General features: G+C 41.1%; 1 protein-coding gene and 1 long non-coding RNA gene across 5 annotated transcripts in view; one reads left to right on the forward strand and one right to left on the reverse strand.

Annotated features, from left to right (window-relative positions):
- MEOX2 (mesenchyme homeobox 2) overlaps positions 1 to 4,841 on the reverse strand; it is a 55,975-nt gene extending 51,134 nt beyond the window's left edge. Inside the window, exon 1 of the mRNA XM_013183422.3 lies at positions 4,065 to 4,841. Coding sequence (XP_013038876.1) covers positions 4,065 to 4,575 — 511 coding nt within the window. The 5' untranslated portion in view covers positions 4,576 to 4,841. The remainder of the gene's footprint in view (positions 1 to 4,064) is intronic.
- Positions 4,842 to 5,079: 238 nt separating this feature from the next.
- The window catches only part of LOC125183291 (uncharacterized), a 48,823-nt gene continuing 38,788 nt past the window's right edge, over positions 5,080 to 15,114 (forward strand). For all 4 annotated transcript variants that reach the window (XR_007165080.2, XR_010829142.1, XR_010829143.1 and 1 more), the window contains exons 1-2: positions 5,080 to 6,233; positions 8,030 to 8,147. This is a non-coding gene — a long non-coding RNA (uncharacterized lncRNA). The remainder of the gene's footprint in view (positions 6,234 to 8,029; positions 8,148 to 15,114) is intronic.

Here is a 15,114-nt window from a genome sequence, read left to right on the forward strand (position 1 = left end):
AAAAAGTATTGTTTACTTTTCATGTGATTTGTCAATGGAAAAAAAAAAAAAACAAACAGCAGAACAGCTATTGAAACACTGGAATCCTGAAATGTTTTTGTACGTTTAACAGCAATGTTTCTACGTGATATTATTGTAAATACAGTCAAAAATATGAATAGATGTTATTACCTACTAGCCTTTCATTGGAAAACTATGCCATATAGAAATATTTTTCTATGTCAAACTGACTAAATAAATAAATAAATAAAATTGTGCGTGGGGGTGTGTTTAATTACATTATACTTTAACTTACTGGAATCAAATTTATTTTTAACATATATTTATCTGTCACGATATACATGTTTGGATAGTTGTAGATCTTAAAAGAACTCTTTTAATGGTATTCACCCACTCCCTAATCTTTTCAGCTTAGTACTATTTTTTTTATTTCCATAGCATTTTAGGTTTCCTTAAGACTACCACATTCACTTTCTTTTCATATTTCTCCATAAACTTAAATTACATTTCTATATGGGCTTTTCTCCTGAGTGGAGTTTTCTTAAAACTTGGACTGAAGTAAGCCAACTGAGACCATTGTAGTATTAATTTTGCATCTGATGTTTTCTGTATCTTCTGAGAATCAAAACCTACTCAAAATAAAATAAAATAATAAAATAATTAAAATAGAATGGCCTCAAAAGTCATGGGCAACTAATATGAAGGGGAAAAATTAAAAAACTCCAAAATATTCTGTAAAAAACAACGCATACCACAAAGTAACAATGCGCTCCAAGTATGTTTTTTATGCACTCAACATGGTTTTCATCCGCACCTCTTTAGCACACAGATAATCCTGACTATTAGTGCATTTTAAAATAAGTGTATTTGCAACCTATCCTCAGATTTGCTATCGTCTCTTTCCTCCTACATCCTTGCCATAATGAGAGCTGAATTAGGAAGGCAAGGTTGCAGACGACATTGTTCACTGCAAAATGCAAACGTCTACATATCTGAGTGCATCCCTCCCCAGCTCGTCTGCATGTTTACTAACCCACTGCTGGGCCTACGCAGGTTGAAAGGAATGTCCTCAAGATAATGAGAGAGTGACTACAAAACACGGAGACCCCGACAGCTGTAGTGTACAGGAGTTGATAGCTAAGTAAGCAGCATTTCCCAGTCCTTTGTAACAAGAACAGCTGGCAATTTCACCCTGTTCTGTAGCAGCCTACTCAATATCTTCAACGGGTACTTCCCGAACTGCTTAAAACCTGGGTTAGAGCAAAAGAAAACTGTAAGTCAGACAGCTTATATAAAGCTACTACAAAAGCACATCTCACCTTGCTTCCTTGATCCCAAACAAAAAGTATAACAAAGCACAGCACAAACATTGTCTCTATCTTCGCATTCCCTGCAATACGTGAATTTCAGGGAAAAAGAGCAAGCACGGGAACAAACACACAGCCCATCATCCAAAATCTTTTTCATTGTTAAAAAAATTACATTTCCGCCATCCTAACAAAAAAGCAAAAATGGGCACCTCTTACCATAAATATTCACAGCATCTATATGGCTAAGCAACAGTTATTAATTTGGGATATAAATGATACGAGTATTATTCGCGTTTCACTCTTTCTTTAAACTACCCATAAACTCAGTTTTATGAATCAACATTCCTGATCAACATTCAGGAGTGAAAGCAAAGTACTGCAAGAAAGGGGCAGCCTAAGGTTAATTCATTTTTGAAATATGGAAGAGATTCAGTGCTCAAGAAGTCACTGGACATTCTGTGGCTCTATGTGATTATGCTTGAGAAGAGGAAATATATCTGTAAATAAGCAGAAGCATTAATAATTGTCTCAGAATGCTAGCACTGAAACTTAAACAGTCTCTCTTTGCTTCTTAGTTATTTACTGTTAAGGATTTTACACAAATGCCTATTGAAGTAGTTGCAAGTGGGATGAATCTGTCTCCAAAATGTGAGGAGGGAGTGGATGAAATTCTTTAAAATATGGCAATTTGTTTAAAAAGCAGATTAGTGAGAAATAAAGGGTTTGATTTTATGACAAATGAGGGGCAATTATTGACTACAAATACAGAACTGCAGTGACATAAAATTAGTTCTTGCTGCCATGCATTAAGAGGACATTAAATATCTAGCATGAGCGTTCAGGATTAATAAAGGGGTGGGGTTAAATATTCAGTCCAAAATTCAGTCTTTTCCTGAAGAAAAAACAAAGATACTACAGATACCCCGTTGTTGTCAAAAGATGCCTATTTTCAGTTCAAGGGATTCCTAATTATGTGAATAGACATAATATACTTTTTCTTATTGGAAGGGAGGAAACAATAGTTACCTGCCTTGAGCTTCAGAAAGTCTTAGAAAGTGAGGTTCGTAGTACAGTGCAATGTAAGCATAATCATGACTAGAGGCTCCAGCTCTTGTCCACTAAATCCAATGGAAGGCTCCAGTCAATTCAGGGTAAGGTCTGTGACATTTCCCACTGTTTTTTCGGTTTGCATTGCAAAACTAAATAAACAGAAACCCATACAGATACTTCCCTGACGGTGAAAGGGACCCATTTCCTTCTTTTTCCTTCAGCTTTAAATACACTGACAAATACAATAAATCCTTACACTAACTGGCATCCAGTTCTTTTCAGTAGCATTGGGGACGCAAGTTTTAGTATTCCTTATATGCCTCACAAAATCCAAGAGTTCATTTTATTTCATACAATGTAATGAAGATGCAATGATAGAGCTCGCCACCAGTGTTCGACAAAATACGGCTTTTAATCTTGGAAGTTTTCAGCCCAGCTACATAAGATAAAACCCAGTTAAGCCCATCCTGAATTACTGTAAATATTTATTAATGTAATGGACAGTGATCAAAGCAATAGCATCCTCCAGGGTTAATTTTTAAAATAATTTTTATTGCTTACCACTTTACCAAACTCACAACATTTCAAGTGAAAAAGGTCACAGTTTCTATAGTGAACTTTGTAACTGTCTGGAGCAGCTTTTCACTTTCTCTTCCTTGATAACAAATGGTTTGCTACGCCCGCTCTTGAGTTTTCAAAATGTTGAGTCCTCTCTTTTTCAAGTGCCTACTGCCTGTCTCGGTATATTTTTGATGACCTTTCAGTTTATGTGTGCTCTGACGGAAGTGCCATCAATCGCATCGCCTTCGCGGAGTGTCTTTTGTCAGAGCGGGACTTTGACAGGCTTCGCTGTTTTAGAAGCAGGGATTATATCAAGGTTTTTGCATGCTTAGAAAGGTTTTTGCACGCTTAGAGATGCAGACACCCTCCACCCCCCCTGGAATTATTAAGGGTCTACAGGGCTTCAGCTCGTCTTTAAGCAAGAATTGCAGTGTTTTATTTAAAAGTCAAACAGCTCCTTCCTTCCCTTCGCCCCCGGCACCACCAATTTGAAGTGAAGTAGCTTTCTGCAACTCCAACTCCCCCGTTTGCTTTACAGACCCCAGCGTTTGCCCATTCCACGCCGAGCACTTCATTGCGCGCACAGCCAACTCCTACAGGACAGCGAGGCACGAACTCTTGTCACGGAGCCCCGCTTCCCAGAGAGTTCCCAACCGTTGTGCAATCGCCTCGGAGCTGCCGGCAGCTCGGCGGGGAAGGGGCGGAGGGGAAGGAGAGCGCTGGGCTCCGAAGTTTGCAGCAGAAGCGGCGTACCGGGCAGGGGGAGGGGGGCGCGGGACCAGATGCTCAAATCCTCACCAAAACTACAACCGCTTCTCTCCTTGACTGTAGGAAACTCTCCCCACCACCACCACCACCACCGCCACCTTCGTTTCATGCTCTATCACGTGCTGGATTTTTCCTTTTTATTCCCCCCCACGCACCTCCCCAGCCCTAAGAAAGCTCGCTTTCGTGATGGACATCCCGAGAGCGCGGTTGAGGGAAGCAGCGAGCCAGCAGTCCGGTGGCACCGGGAGGCGAGAGCACCGCCGGGACCGTGCCGAGCCGAGCCGGGCCGAGCGGAGCCGGGACACCCGGGGCCCGGCAGCGCAGCTCCCCCCGACACCCGCCGCCCACCCCGCAGGGGAAAGCGTGAGCCGTTACCTGAGCTGTCGCTTTTCCTTTTGCCGGCCCTCTTCTCTGTTTCCACCGGGGACAGAGCCTGCCTGCCATAGTCCCCTGGCGCACACGCTGCCCCCGTGGGGGTGTTAGTGCCCAGGCTGGAAGAGTTTGAACACAGGACGGGGGGGCTGCTGCCCAGCTCCGGGGGTCCTCCTGAGTCGGGCTGAAGGCAGAGGCTGTGCCTGGCCGCGGCGGGAGGAGACGACATCTGAGGAATGTGCCAGTTCGTCTGCAAAGCCTGGTGCTGCTGTTGCTGGTGGTGGTGGTGGTGGTGATGGTGGTGGTGGTGGTGCCCCCTATGATGCTGGCTGGCAAACATGCCCTCCTCATTGGGGTATCCCGCTATTATGCAAGAGGAAGAAGAAGAAGACAGATCAGGGTAGGACATGTGGTCAGATCTTCCATGCAGGGCAAGAGAAGACTGGGAGAAAGGGTGCAAGCTCTGCGCAGTGGCATGGGGGCTGCGCAGGCAGCCAAAGAGTGTGTGATCCATGGCATGCAAGTCTCAGGTTCCAGGCAGGAGAGTTTAGGAAGGATCCAACTTCACCACCCTTTGTCAACTTTCACTGTAAACAGGTCGGGGTTGGGATTTTTTTTTCCAAAACGGCAACGACAGACTTTGCAGCAGGCAGCTGAGCTCAGATAATCCAGGTCTTTAGCCCTAGCGGCCAGTCTCCGCTGCATAAACACTCGGACCTAGATGAGCCTTTCTCAGAGCTGCTCAGATGTCAAGAAGTGGGAGAGGTTGAAGCCAATAGAAGGTGGTCCCAGAGAACTGCTCGAAGGGGGAAACGGCTCCGAGAGGTTATAAATACAGTAGTGTGTAATGTGAGCTGGGGGCTGGCTTAGCAACACAGCACTGACCACATGCAAACTCCCTCCAAAACGCCAGCGCCGTCCCCGCGCCGATCCGCTCCGTCAGCGGGCGGCAGCGCTGCGCACCCGCGCCCAGGGCGCCCGCGGCAGCGGCGGGGGGGGGGGCGGGGGCCGGCTCCATGGGGGCTCCGCGGGGGCACAGCCCGCCTCTCCCTCCCTGCCCGCGGGGAGCACGCCCCCCGTCCGCCTCCCCCACGGGCCGTCCCGGGGCCGCCCGCGCCCCCCCACGGGCGGGGAGAGGGCGAGGAGGGATGGAAGGGCCACCGGGTCACCGCCCGGGGTGCCACCGCGTGTGTCCCCCCCACACCCAGGGAAGAGGGGAGCGACAAAGAATTGAGGCACCTCCCGCGGGGCGAAGTGCGGGGCTCGCACGGCCCCTTCTCCCCGGGGGTGCAGGCAGGGCGCCTGGCTGCAGCCTCACCTGCGCGCCCGGCGCACCTGGGCGCTGCGCGGCCGGCTCCGTGCGCTGCCCCCGTGCTGCCCCCGCGCTGCCCCCGGGCCCCGCAGCGCGGACCCGGCCGCACGCACGCCCCCCGCACCCGGCCATGGGGGCCGCAGGCCGCCGACCCCCTGCGGCTGGGGCCGCAAGAAAATCGCCGGCGCTCAACGAGCCGCCAAATGTGGTCGGAGAAAGACAAGGCTCCTTTCTTGCCCCCTTCCCGTCCAAAAAAGCAGCCCGCCTAACTTCCCGTCGCTGTGTCTTCATTTGCTTCGTTGCGGACTTTAGTGTCTCAAGAGAGACAACCTAGAGAGCCTGGGTTTGGTTTATCTTTCTTTTCTTAATATGTCTGCATTGGAATTAACAGTAGCCACGAAGAAGGCTGTAAACTGGTTTAAATTAGGATAACGCGTTTCTTGATCGCTGACCAAAGAGGTGCCCACTGCCGTAACGCTGTGGTCTTTGGCCCTTCCTCCTCGCTCTACCTTCCTCCTCCTCCCTGAAAACCAAACTTAGGAGAAAAAAAAAAAAAAAAAGGAAAGAAAAAAGAAAGAAAAAGAAAGAAAGAAAAAAGGCCATTGCGCTCATGCAATTTAAGTCTAAATTCTTGGGTCCATGTGCGAAAGATAAAATGAATTTGAATTGCTATTGGAAAAAATCAGGAATTGTATGAGATTTGCAAGAGCTAGTTTCTTAAACGGAAATTGAGTCCTATTTTGTGGGAAATTAGTTTTGCAGACTTTCTAAAAAAAAAAATCTAAAACTTTTGTTCAGCAGCTGCTCCACTTTTCCCTGCAGTTTCAGACTGAGCTGGAACCTGCAGCAGTCTTTCGACGGTAAGATTTTCCCCCCTTTTCTGACATCTAATGCTTTTTAAGAATTGTCTTTAGTTTTAACTGTAACAACGCGGTCTTTAAAAAGAGAGTTGCGTCCAAAGCAGAAGTTGCTGCCTCTGTGTACTGTTCAAAACTTGATATTTCTTCAGAATAAAGGAAATATACAGTTACAACACTGATGAAATATTTTGTGCTTTTCATTGTGTTTATCGTTTCAATATGTGCTCTAATATTAAAAGCAAGGAGTACAAAGAAAACTCAATGGCTGAACTACCCCTTGCTTTTGCGAACCCGCCGGGCTGCGAGCGCAGGGGTGGCGGTGCCCCCGGCCAGCCGGCAGTACCTCGAAGCGACGACCGGCGCACGGCCACCGGCACGCCGCCCGCAGCGGCTCCGCTGGCCCTGGCCCGTCTCCGTGCCGGTGGCGGCATAGGGGCAGCCGCCGGCGGGGGCGGCCCCAGGTGGGCGCGGGAGCGGCGGGCGCGGCCCCCCCGGCGGCCGCTGCGCTCCTGTCCGCTCCCCTCCGCGGGGACCGGCGTGCGCGGCGCGCCCCGGCGCGGCTCGCCAACCTGTTGCTCTCGGCCCGCCCGCCCCGGACACGGGGGCCAGGCGCCGTCGGGGGGGCCGGGGCCGGGGCCCGGCTGGGGCCGGGGGGCAGGAATGCAAGGACTCCTCCTGCAAGGGCAGCCGTCGCTGAAGCCCTGACACCGCCACAGCTGCGAAGGGGCCGGGGAAGTCCCCAACCCAAGGCAGAATAAAAGTGCCTTTTTTTTTTTTTTTTCTTTTTCTCTTTCTCTCTCTCTCTCTTTTTTTTTTTTTTTTTTTTTTTTTTATTCTAGGGGATGGCCGCACAGGATTTCTCGCGCAAGATAAAAAAGTGAAATAAGTGAAGCACAATGAAGAAAGCGAGAGGGTGCGAGGGGGAGGGAGAAAGATTAGGTTTCCAAGAGAAATAAGACACAGAGCCAAATAGCACATTTAGGGAGAGGTAGGAGAGGGTCCAAAAGGTGAAGAAATAAAATAAAAATAAAAATAAAAATAAAAAGAACACAATAACGAAGTTACAATGGCATGACTAAGTCTTTGCCATCAGCTTCATAATTAGATCTGAATATTCGGAACTGTATTTCCTTTGGCTATTGAGTCCCTTAATAAGTACACAAGTTCCGCATCAAGTGTTCTTATTACTTCTTCAATAAGCGCTTTTAAGCACGCAAGAACTGGAAATACAAATCTCGACAGAGCTTTATGCTTTCATTTTAAACAATATAGGCAACTAATGTTGAGGCAAATAAAAAACTTCAGACGTTAACTGGAATAATCCAAAAAGTTTCTGTATGGAGCTATCGAATAATTATGGTTACATGATATCATCCTTTGTAAAAATGTATGATTTTTCAGTCAAAGAAAGCTTCTGTGCGAAGCTTCTCAGTGCAATAATTACTGAATAAAGTGTAAGCAGCTATCACCTCCCAATATAAATGATCAGATTCTTGCTCATATTGTATCTTTTTAGAATGTGTGTTTGACCTACATATGGTACAAAAGCGTAACTTAAATCAATGCCAGCAAGTTTGCCCAAAGCTTATAACATCAAGTGAAAAAATAGAATGTTTTAAATATGAAAACAGTAAACTGTTTAACTCATAAAAACATCTGGAGCCAACACAGTTTGGAACATCATTTATATTTTCATATATGGGCTAATATTTGCATTCGCTTTGTGTTTTTTGTTGTTTTTTTTCTTCTTTTTTTTCTTCTTTTTTTTTTTTTTAACTTACGATTTATGGCAAAAGAGATCATATAAAATTGACCCGAATGAACCAGCGCACAATTTCTCCGCTTCAGGACTTTTGTAGTCGGTATTTCACTTTGGAGGCTAAAAGCACCATCTTCCTGACTATTTATCAGAATGTAAGTAAGATTCTTGAACATTTCTTTCTAGTGTGCAGTTCGCATATTTGCAATATGCATAGTACAATAAAATCAGACAGTCATATTTGAGGACCACTGTTATGGTGGTGTAAACTATCCTAACTTTGTTAAAGTCAGCAAAGTGATGCCAATTTGCACCATTTGAGAATATTCTCCTTACTGTCAAAGAGAAAGCTTAAAAATATGAATTCAGTTTATTTTAGCCAAAGATTTTATTGTACTCAAGAGCATACCAAAGCAAGAGGACGAAATTTTATTGTACTGCAATTATGATCAGTTCATATTTTTCTATGGCAATTTGATGAAGGCAGGCATCATTATTTAACCTGAGTCAATCCAGATTCACAACAGATGTATGTTTATTTTCCACCTTTTCTTTTTTCTCCCTAAAATTTCCCTGTTTTAGTCCCATGGAAACAGTATGATTCGTTTCTTTTGATACCTATGCTATGATGGAAATCTACATATATAAGCAATAATAAAGCCAGGGGATTAAGCATCATTTCAAAGATGCTTGGATGCCTTAACTGAAAGTCCTTGCACAGAAAATGAATAATTTTTTGACTGGCTCGTCAATAATACAATATCCCTGCCTAGTTAAAATAGTCAATAATCACATTTACTTCTCATATACCTATGGTATGGCAGTATCTTCCCTATACTTCACCATAAAAACAGTTTTTGTGAGAAATTACACTACCACAAAGCGTACCACATAACTTTAACATTGCATTTCTGTGGTGTACTTCCATTTCATTCTTTTTAACGTTTACATGTGCATTGGTTTAACACTTATCAGACACAATTTTTGGTTTAAAGACTACAACGTATCTATAAAAACTTTAAGCCTGAATCCATATTTTCAGCTACTTCTCCTGTGTACATATGGATTCTGTTCTAATTTTCATGATCTCCAAGTATTACAAATTTTAAAGCTATGCCAGCAATTTAGTATATTACATAAAAGTTGTGCTGAACTAGGCCCTCACTGAAAATGATTTACAAGTTTGCATTACATCATTAAAAGTTATTTCAGTTGCCAACCCACTCGAACCAGTAAAATATCTTATGCTTTCTATTTAGTTTAAATAAACCGATGAAATATTAAAATGGTTAATGTACTTGAGGCTTCACACCTGAACTATGATGTTTCAGGAATGCTTTTAGAGTTTAAACTACAGGAAACTTGCATTCCACATTAGATACTCAAAAGCCCCAGAACAAGTTATCTTCAAAACCTTGGTGTGTGTTTCCATGTTTTAAATAGATAATTTATTTGCAAACTGAACTCTCTTGCATAATACCATTTGTTTCCCAATCTGCATGTTATATTGCAATTTACCAATTGTTTCATTCTTTCTAGTATTACCTCCACTTAAGAACTCCAAACTTAAAAAAAAAAAAAAAAAAGTTATCAAAATCCTTGTAGGGTACAGGGTACTTTAATTATACATCTTTCATTTGTATTTAAAAATGTATTCAAAGTGCATGTGCAGGCAAGTCAATGATGCCTGAAAAAATATGTTTTCCATTTTGTTTTCTTCAGATCTTGACAATTGGACACAATACTCAGTCAATTCTCCTATTAAAATTACTAATCGTAGAGGAAAAAGGGCTTGTATTTTTGCATATTATTCATTATATTATTTGATACAATTTGCATTGTGGATTTTGATAACTATTCAGAAGATATTTTACTAGAGCCCTCATCAAAAATAAAGATACAGATGGAAGAATGGCTAAGTGTATTTAGAGCACTTTGTATTTTTACTAATGCTTACTTCTCACTGTACAGTTAATATTTTGCTGATTATACTTGATCATCCAGAATAAAAAAAATTTAGCTCACTCAAATGTGTATCAAATCTTTCACACCAAGACTTATAGCTGTTTATTGGGTAGATATACAGCATGATTACTTTACCAAGACCAAAACAGAGAAAAAGAAAATCCTACCATTACCTGAAATACTTACCATACCCTGACTGACATTTCCAGGCCCTTACAAGACTAGCAGCAGGGGGCATATTTCATAATTCTGCTTCCATCAGGGGATGTTAACAGAGTGATAAGTCACTAATCTTCATCACCTCTTTTGCACATTAATGAGGAAAATATTACTCAGTGTGTGTATTCCTAGTCATTTCTAATTTTCTCCGCTCTGGAATGAGAAAAAGACACATATGCATAGATGAATGCCCCAAAAATAAATAACTACAAAATATCTAGATTTTAATAGCTGCTGGGATGATGTCACCTACTCTGCAGGTATATTTCCTTATGATTTATAGTGTGATGAGCTCTAGACTTGGAGAAGAAACATAGAACTAGCGAGTAATGAGAAGAGAAAGATATTCACTGCCCCAGAGAGTTCAGGCTTTATTCATTCCACTTGCTTCACATAGGAGTACTCCTGTGTTTTCACAGAGTCCTGCTTGTATTCATGGTGATTTGTTTGACTAGATGCATTTGCAGGATTGGAATCTTAATTAATATTAGTTGTAGGAAACAGCTAAAAATTGCATGTACTTTTTTAGTCATAGCTGCAACATACTCCTCAATGTCTAATGCCAGATCACGCTAATAATAGATACTGAATAGGAGAAATCAAATATGAAGTAAAAATTGTTTGAAATGACCATTTTAGTTTATGCTGATTCTTTTAGATGCTAGTATTACAGATTGTAGGGGAAAAAAATTTTTTAAAAAGATCTGACACCTCCACTGCCCACTCCCCAACCCCCCCCCCCAAAAAAAAAAAAAAAGATAGATTTCCCTTTCCCTTAAAAATACATGCCAAGATGAGCTTAATTTGCAGAGGGATCACCGAAAGATGAAATCATATTTGTTTCAAAGATACGAAGACATTCAGGAAATTATTTTAAGTTTGATGGAGTCAATGACACTACTGATGTTTAAAAAATTAGACAGCATCTTCCGTATCTTTAAAGAAGGTCCAAGCAGAATACCTTCAGGAGACTGACACATATATATATACATATATATATGTATATATATATATATATAATTAAAAAAAATAATACGTTGTGAATATATTATTTCTTGCAATTAACCTTTCCAAGATATTTGTATTCATTATGCTTTATTATGCATCACACTTATGTGGCCTTTGATGCAATACAGATAGGTCTCAGGGTGGGTACAATAAACTATTCCACTGAGGGACTGTCTTTGAGGTGCTTTTGCACCATCTAAGTATATGTATCGGACTTTGGCACACTGAATCACTCTCAGGAGCCACCTTTCTCTCTTCATTGGTGCCTGTCTCATGCATTTCATCTAAAATAGATGCCCATAATAAAAGTGTGAAACCTCTTTATTCCTTATCCCATTTTCCAAAACTGTGTCTAGTGCCTAGCACTGTGGGCTTGGCAAAGCTCAGCTGTATAGCAAGTTAGAGGTATACTATTTGACATACATTACAGCTGACTGAGACACACATGCAAAATACAGCATGTGGGGACACTCTCTAGATTTCTACAGTTCCCTTAGAGGCATTTTGTCCACGTTACATATTTGTGCATTTCAGCCATAGACCATATCACTTAGGGATTTAGATTTTATTTAATAATGCAAGCATATTTCAATACAAGATGGCAAACTAAAAATATATTTCTATTTAACTGTTTCAAAATGCCATGTGCAAGAGAACACAACAAAATGGAATTAACTCGTAACATATGCAACTCTTATTTGTGCAAGAGCAGTATATGCCCCTAAATCCAGACTCCAGCATCTGGAGACATAGCATGTCTCTAATGGAAGAGAAAAGTATGAGACATGTCAGCTTCTTGGATATGTTACATTGAAAGCCGTGCCTTTTCATTCATGATACCCAATACAACACCAATTAAAACTAATAAAGCAGACAATGTCCAGGTAAACTGACTTGGAAGCATTTTGGATTTTTCATCTCATTAGTTGTAGGCAGTAGGATTATGCTGAGAAACGTATTTACAATATTAAAAAATAAAATAAAATAAAATAAAAATCTCATCTAAAGCTCTTTCATTTGAAGCAATGAAGTTTGAATGAAACCTAATATCCCACGGTATGAATCATTTATTCATAGTGCATCCAAATGTACTGATCCCCATTTGTAGAAACAAGTTTTGCTGTCACCAAGGTTTTTCTTGTGCCTCTTTCTCATTACTACTTTTTACCTCTAGCACCATCATGGAATAATGTATTCTTTATATGCTTTCAATATTGTGATCATCTTGGTAGAGTCTCTGAAAGTATCATAAAGAAACAATTCATCCTTTAAGTGTTTTATAACATGAATTGTCTTCAGGCTTGACCTTGAGTCTTATTTTTTCCCCATTGTCCTCACGGGAGATACTTTACAGGATCAGCTTCATTGTTAGACTGCAATAGCAATTTCAAAAAGTGCAGCTACACATAAATATTCTTTCTTGTGGAAAAAATAAACAAACAAACAAAAAAAATGAAAATTACATTTTAAAACAAAAGTGTGAACGAGATCTGGTGGATAAAATGTTGTTTTCTTAATGCATTTTCAAATTTTTATTGCACTAAAACCTTTAGATAATCTGTAATAGAAGTTGAGACCTCTAACTTTAACTTTTCTTTCATTCATTTCTATCAATTAATCTTCTTCGTTATATTCAGAGCAATCAAAGGAGAAAGTATGCCTGTCTATTGCAGCTATTCTTATTTTCAGAAAATACAAGTAGAAACTGAGAAACTGCTTTGCTACAAAGATTTGTTTATTAAGCTTTGAAAATCCTCTGCTAAACAGCATAGTGGATGTATATATACGCACATGCATACACTGTAAGAGGGTGTTCAACCACGCAAAAAGGCGAACATACCTCCAGGCTCAAATCTTTAATGTACGATTAAAACAAATTAGGTTAGTGACTGTTTTCTTTTTAATAATGGGGATAGTTCTTAGATGCATTACACAAAACCAGAATGCCTCACATTAAAGTAAACGAAGGAACAGAAATATCTCTTTGCACAGATTACCAAAATTCTGATTTCACTTCCTAGCTGAGAAAAATGTTTGGGAATGTATCTAATCTAACATACCCTATAAAACAATACAGTAGTCCCTGGTATAACAGGGAGCTGTGTGGATGTAAAGGTCACATCCCATAGCAAAATTCCAAGATTTCAGCCTGCAATTCAATACTGCCTAATGAATTTCCAAATTGTGAAGCTGTGTGCCCATTTTGGAAAGTAAGTAGGTTGTCTTTCTGTATACACGTTCATTAATTTCATTATGTATGAAGTACATAATACATGTGAACCCCTGCAGCTGTGGTAACAAGTCTTTTTTAACATATACCTTGGCTTGATGATGAGAATATTTCACTCTAAAAATAAGTCATACATTTAAATTCTAATATGGCAGGCATGGCGTGTATCCAGGGGTGCATGCAGTAAGATTACCCTGTACAATTTGTAGTCCATCAGACTTTCCCAAATTAAGTCCCATAAATATGAACATACATTGCTTGTTTGTTTTCTTATTTTTTTAAGTTTCCTTTATTGGTATCATAATAGTATGGCCCAAATATAAGGAAATAACCATATCATATTAAACACAGGAATACGCTTTCACAGTCGTTTATTGTGCATAGCTAGTAAACATTTCCTGGCAAACAATTTAGAGAGTCCATAAATTCCATCCTAACGCTACTTCCGTAGCTACATGCACTGCACCATACACGAGGGTATTAGCTCAGTCTCTCTCATCCGGAATGGGTGGATTGGAATTGAAAAATCCCCACCCCCCCCCCATTATAGCACCATATGTCTCGAAAGTCTATCCTCTCTCAGGGCAAACGGCTCCTCTCAGATCCGCCTGATGGATCATGACTAAAATTCTGCTGTCCCTTGCTATTTAATCTAACAGCATTGCTGAAGTATCTATCAAGAGAGCACAACAAGCCAAGCATCCCTTTGGCGTGAGCGGCAGTTCCCCACACAGAGAGTATCAGGAATTTGGAATATCAGAGGGAAAGTCGACCACACCATGCCAATTTGTATGGAAAAAGTGATTCTGAAGCTAGGGGTAGGGAAAAGAATAAAACCTCTGGATTCAGAAAAATAAGCAGTCTTCATAATTCCCTGTTGCCTCATTCAATCAGCTAACCATTGTTAGTAGACCAGCTTTGCAGAATCTTCAAAGGTACTAAGTCTGTCAGATTTTCAGACAATTTTCTCTAGATATCTTATTTAGGTGTTTATATAATGAGGGATTATTAGGGAAACAGTTTACCCATAAAGATTTTTGGAGGGTTAGATTTCTGCTCAGTCTTTTTCAGTCCTTTTGTTGTGTGTGTCTGCTGATTTACACTGGAAAAAAATACTTTAAACAGCCCTCAAACCATTTTGCATTTGAAAAAAGAAAAAAAAATCATATGAAATAATCACGTTAAGGCAAAGTTCATACCACTAGTACCAGAGACTAAACTGACATATTTCAGCCAGTTTGGATCCTTATTACAGGTATACATTATTATCATTCCTGTTACAGCTATTATTTCCAGATTATTTTGGATTGGAAACAAAGAGTTAGCAAAAATCTGGACTCCTTCCAAAGTTCCAAAGACCAGCTCAAAAGCTCAAAGGGGTTCAGTCACCATGTCAGTGTTCTGCTTTACAATCTTTAATTTTACAGGGTATAGCACTGAAACCTCTCTTCTGTACCCCTTGAAGCAGTTTTAAGGAAGGGTTGTATGATAACAAAGATGACTAAGAGCAGAAAGATTGTATTTCCCTGGCTGTGGAAGTCTTTATTTCTAACTCCCTGCTTTTAAAATCCTCTTTCATTTATTTATAATGAATGGAGCCACTATTAAACAAATAGTCCTGTTCTTAGTTACTGGCTGCACTGTATGTATTTGAAAATCCACATATCTCAATCTTTAGTCACATGTGTGTCAAATACTCC

Source organism: Anser cygnoides, chromosome 2 (genome assembly GCF_040182565.1).
Source record: "Anser cygnoides isolate HZ-2024a breed goose chromosome 2, Taihu_goose_T2T_genome, whole genome shotgun sequence".
Taxonomy (NCBI): domain Eukaryota; kingdom Metazoa; phylum Chordata; class Aves; order Anseriformes; family Anatidae; genus Anser; species Anser cygnoides.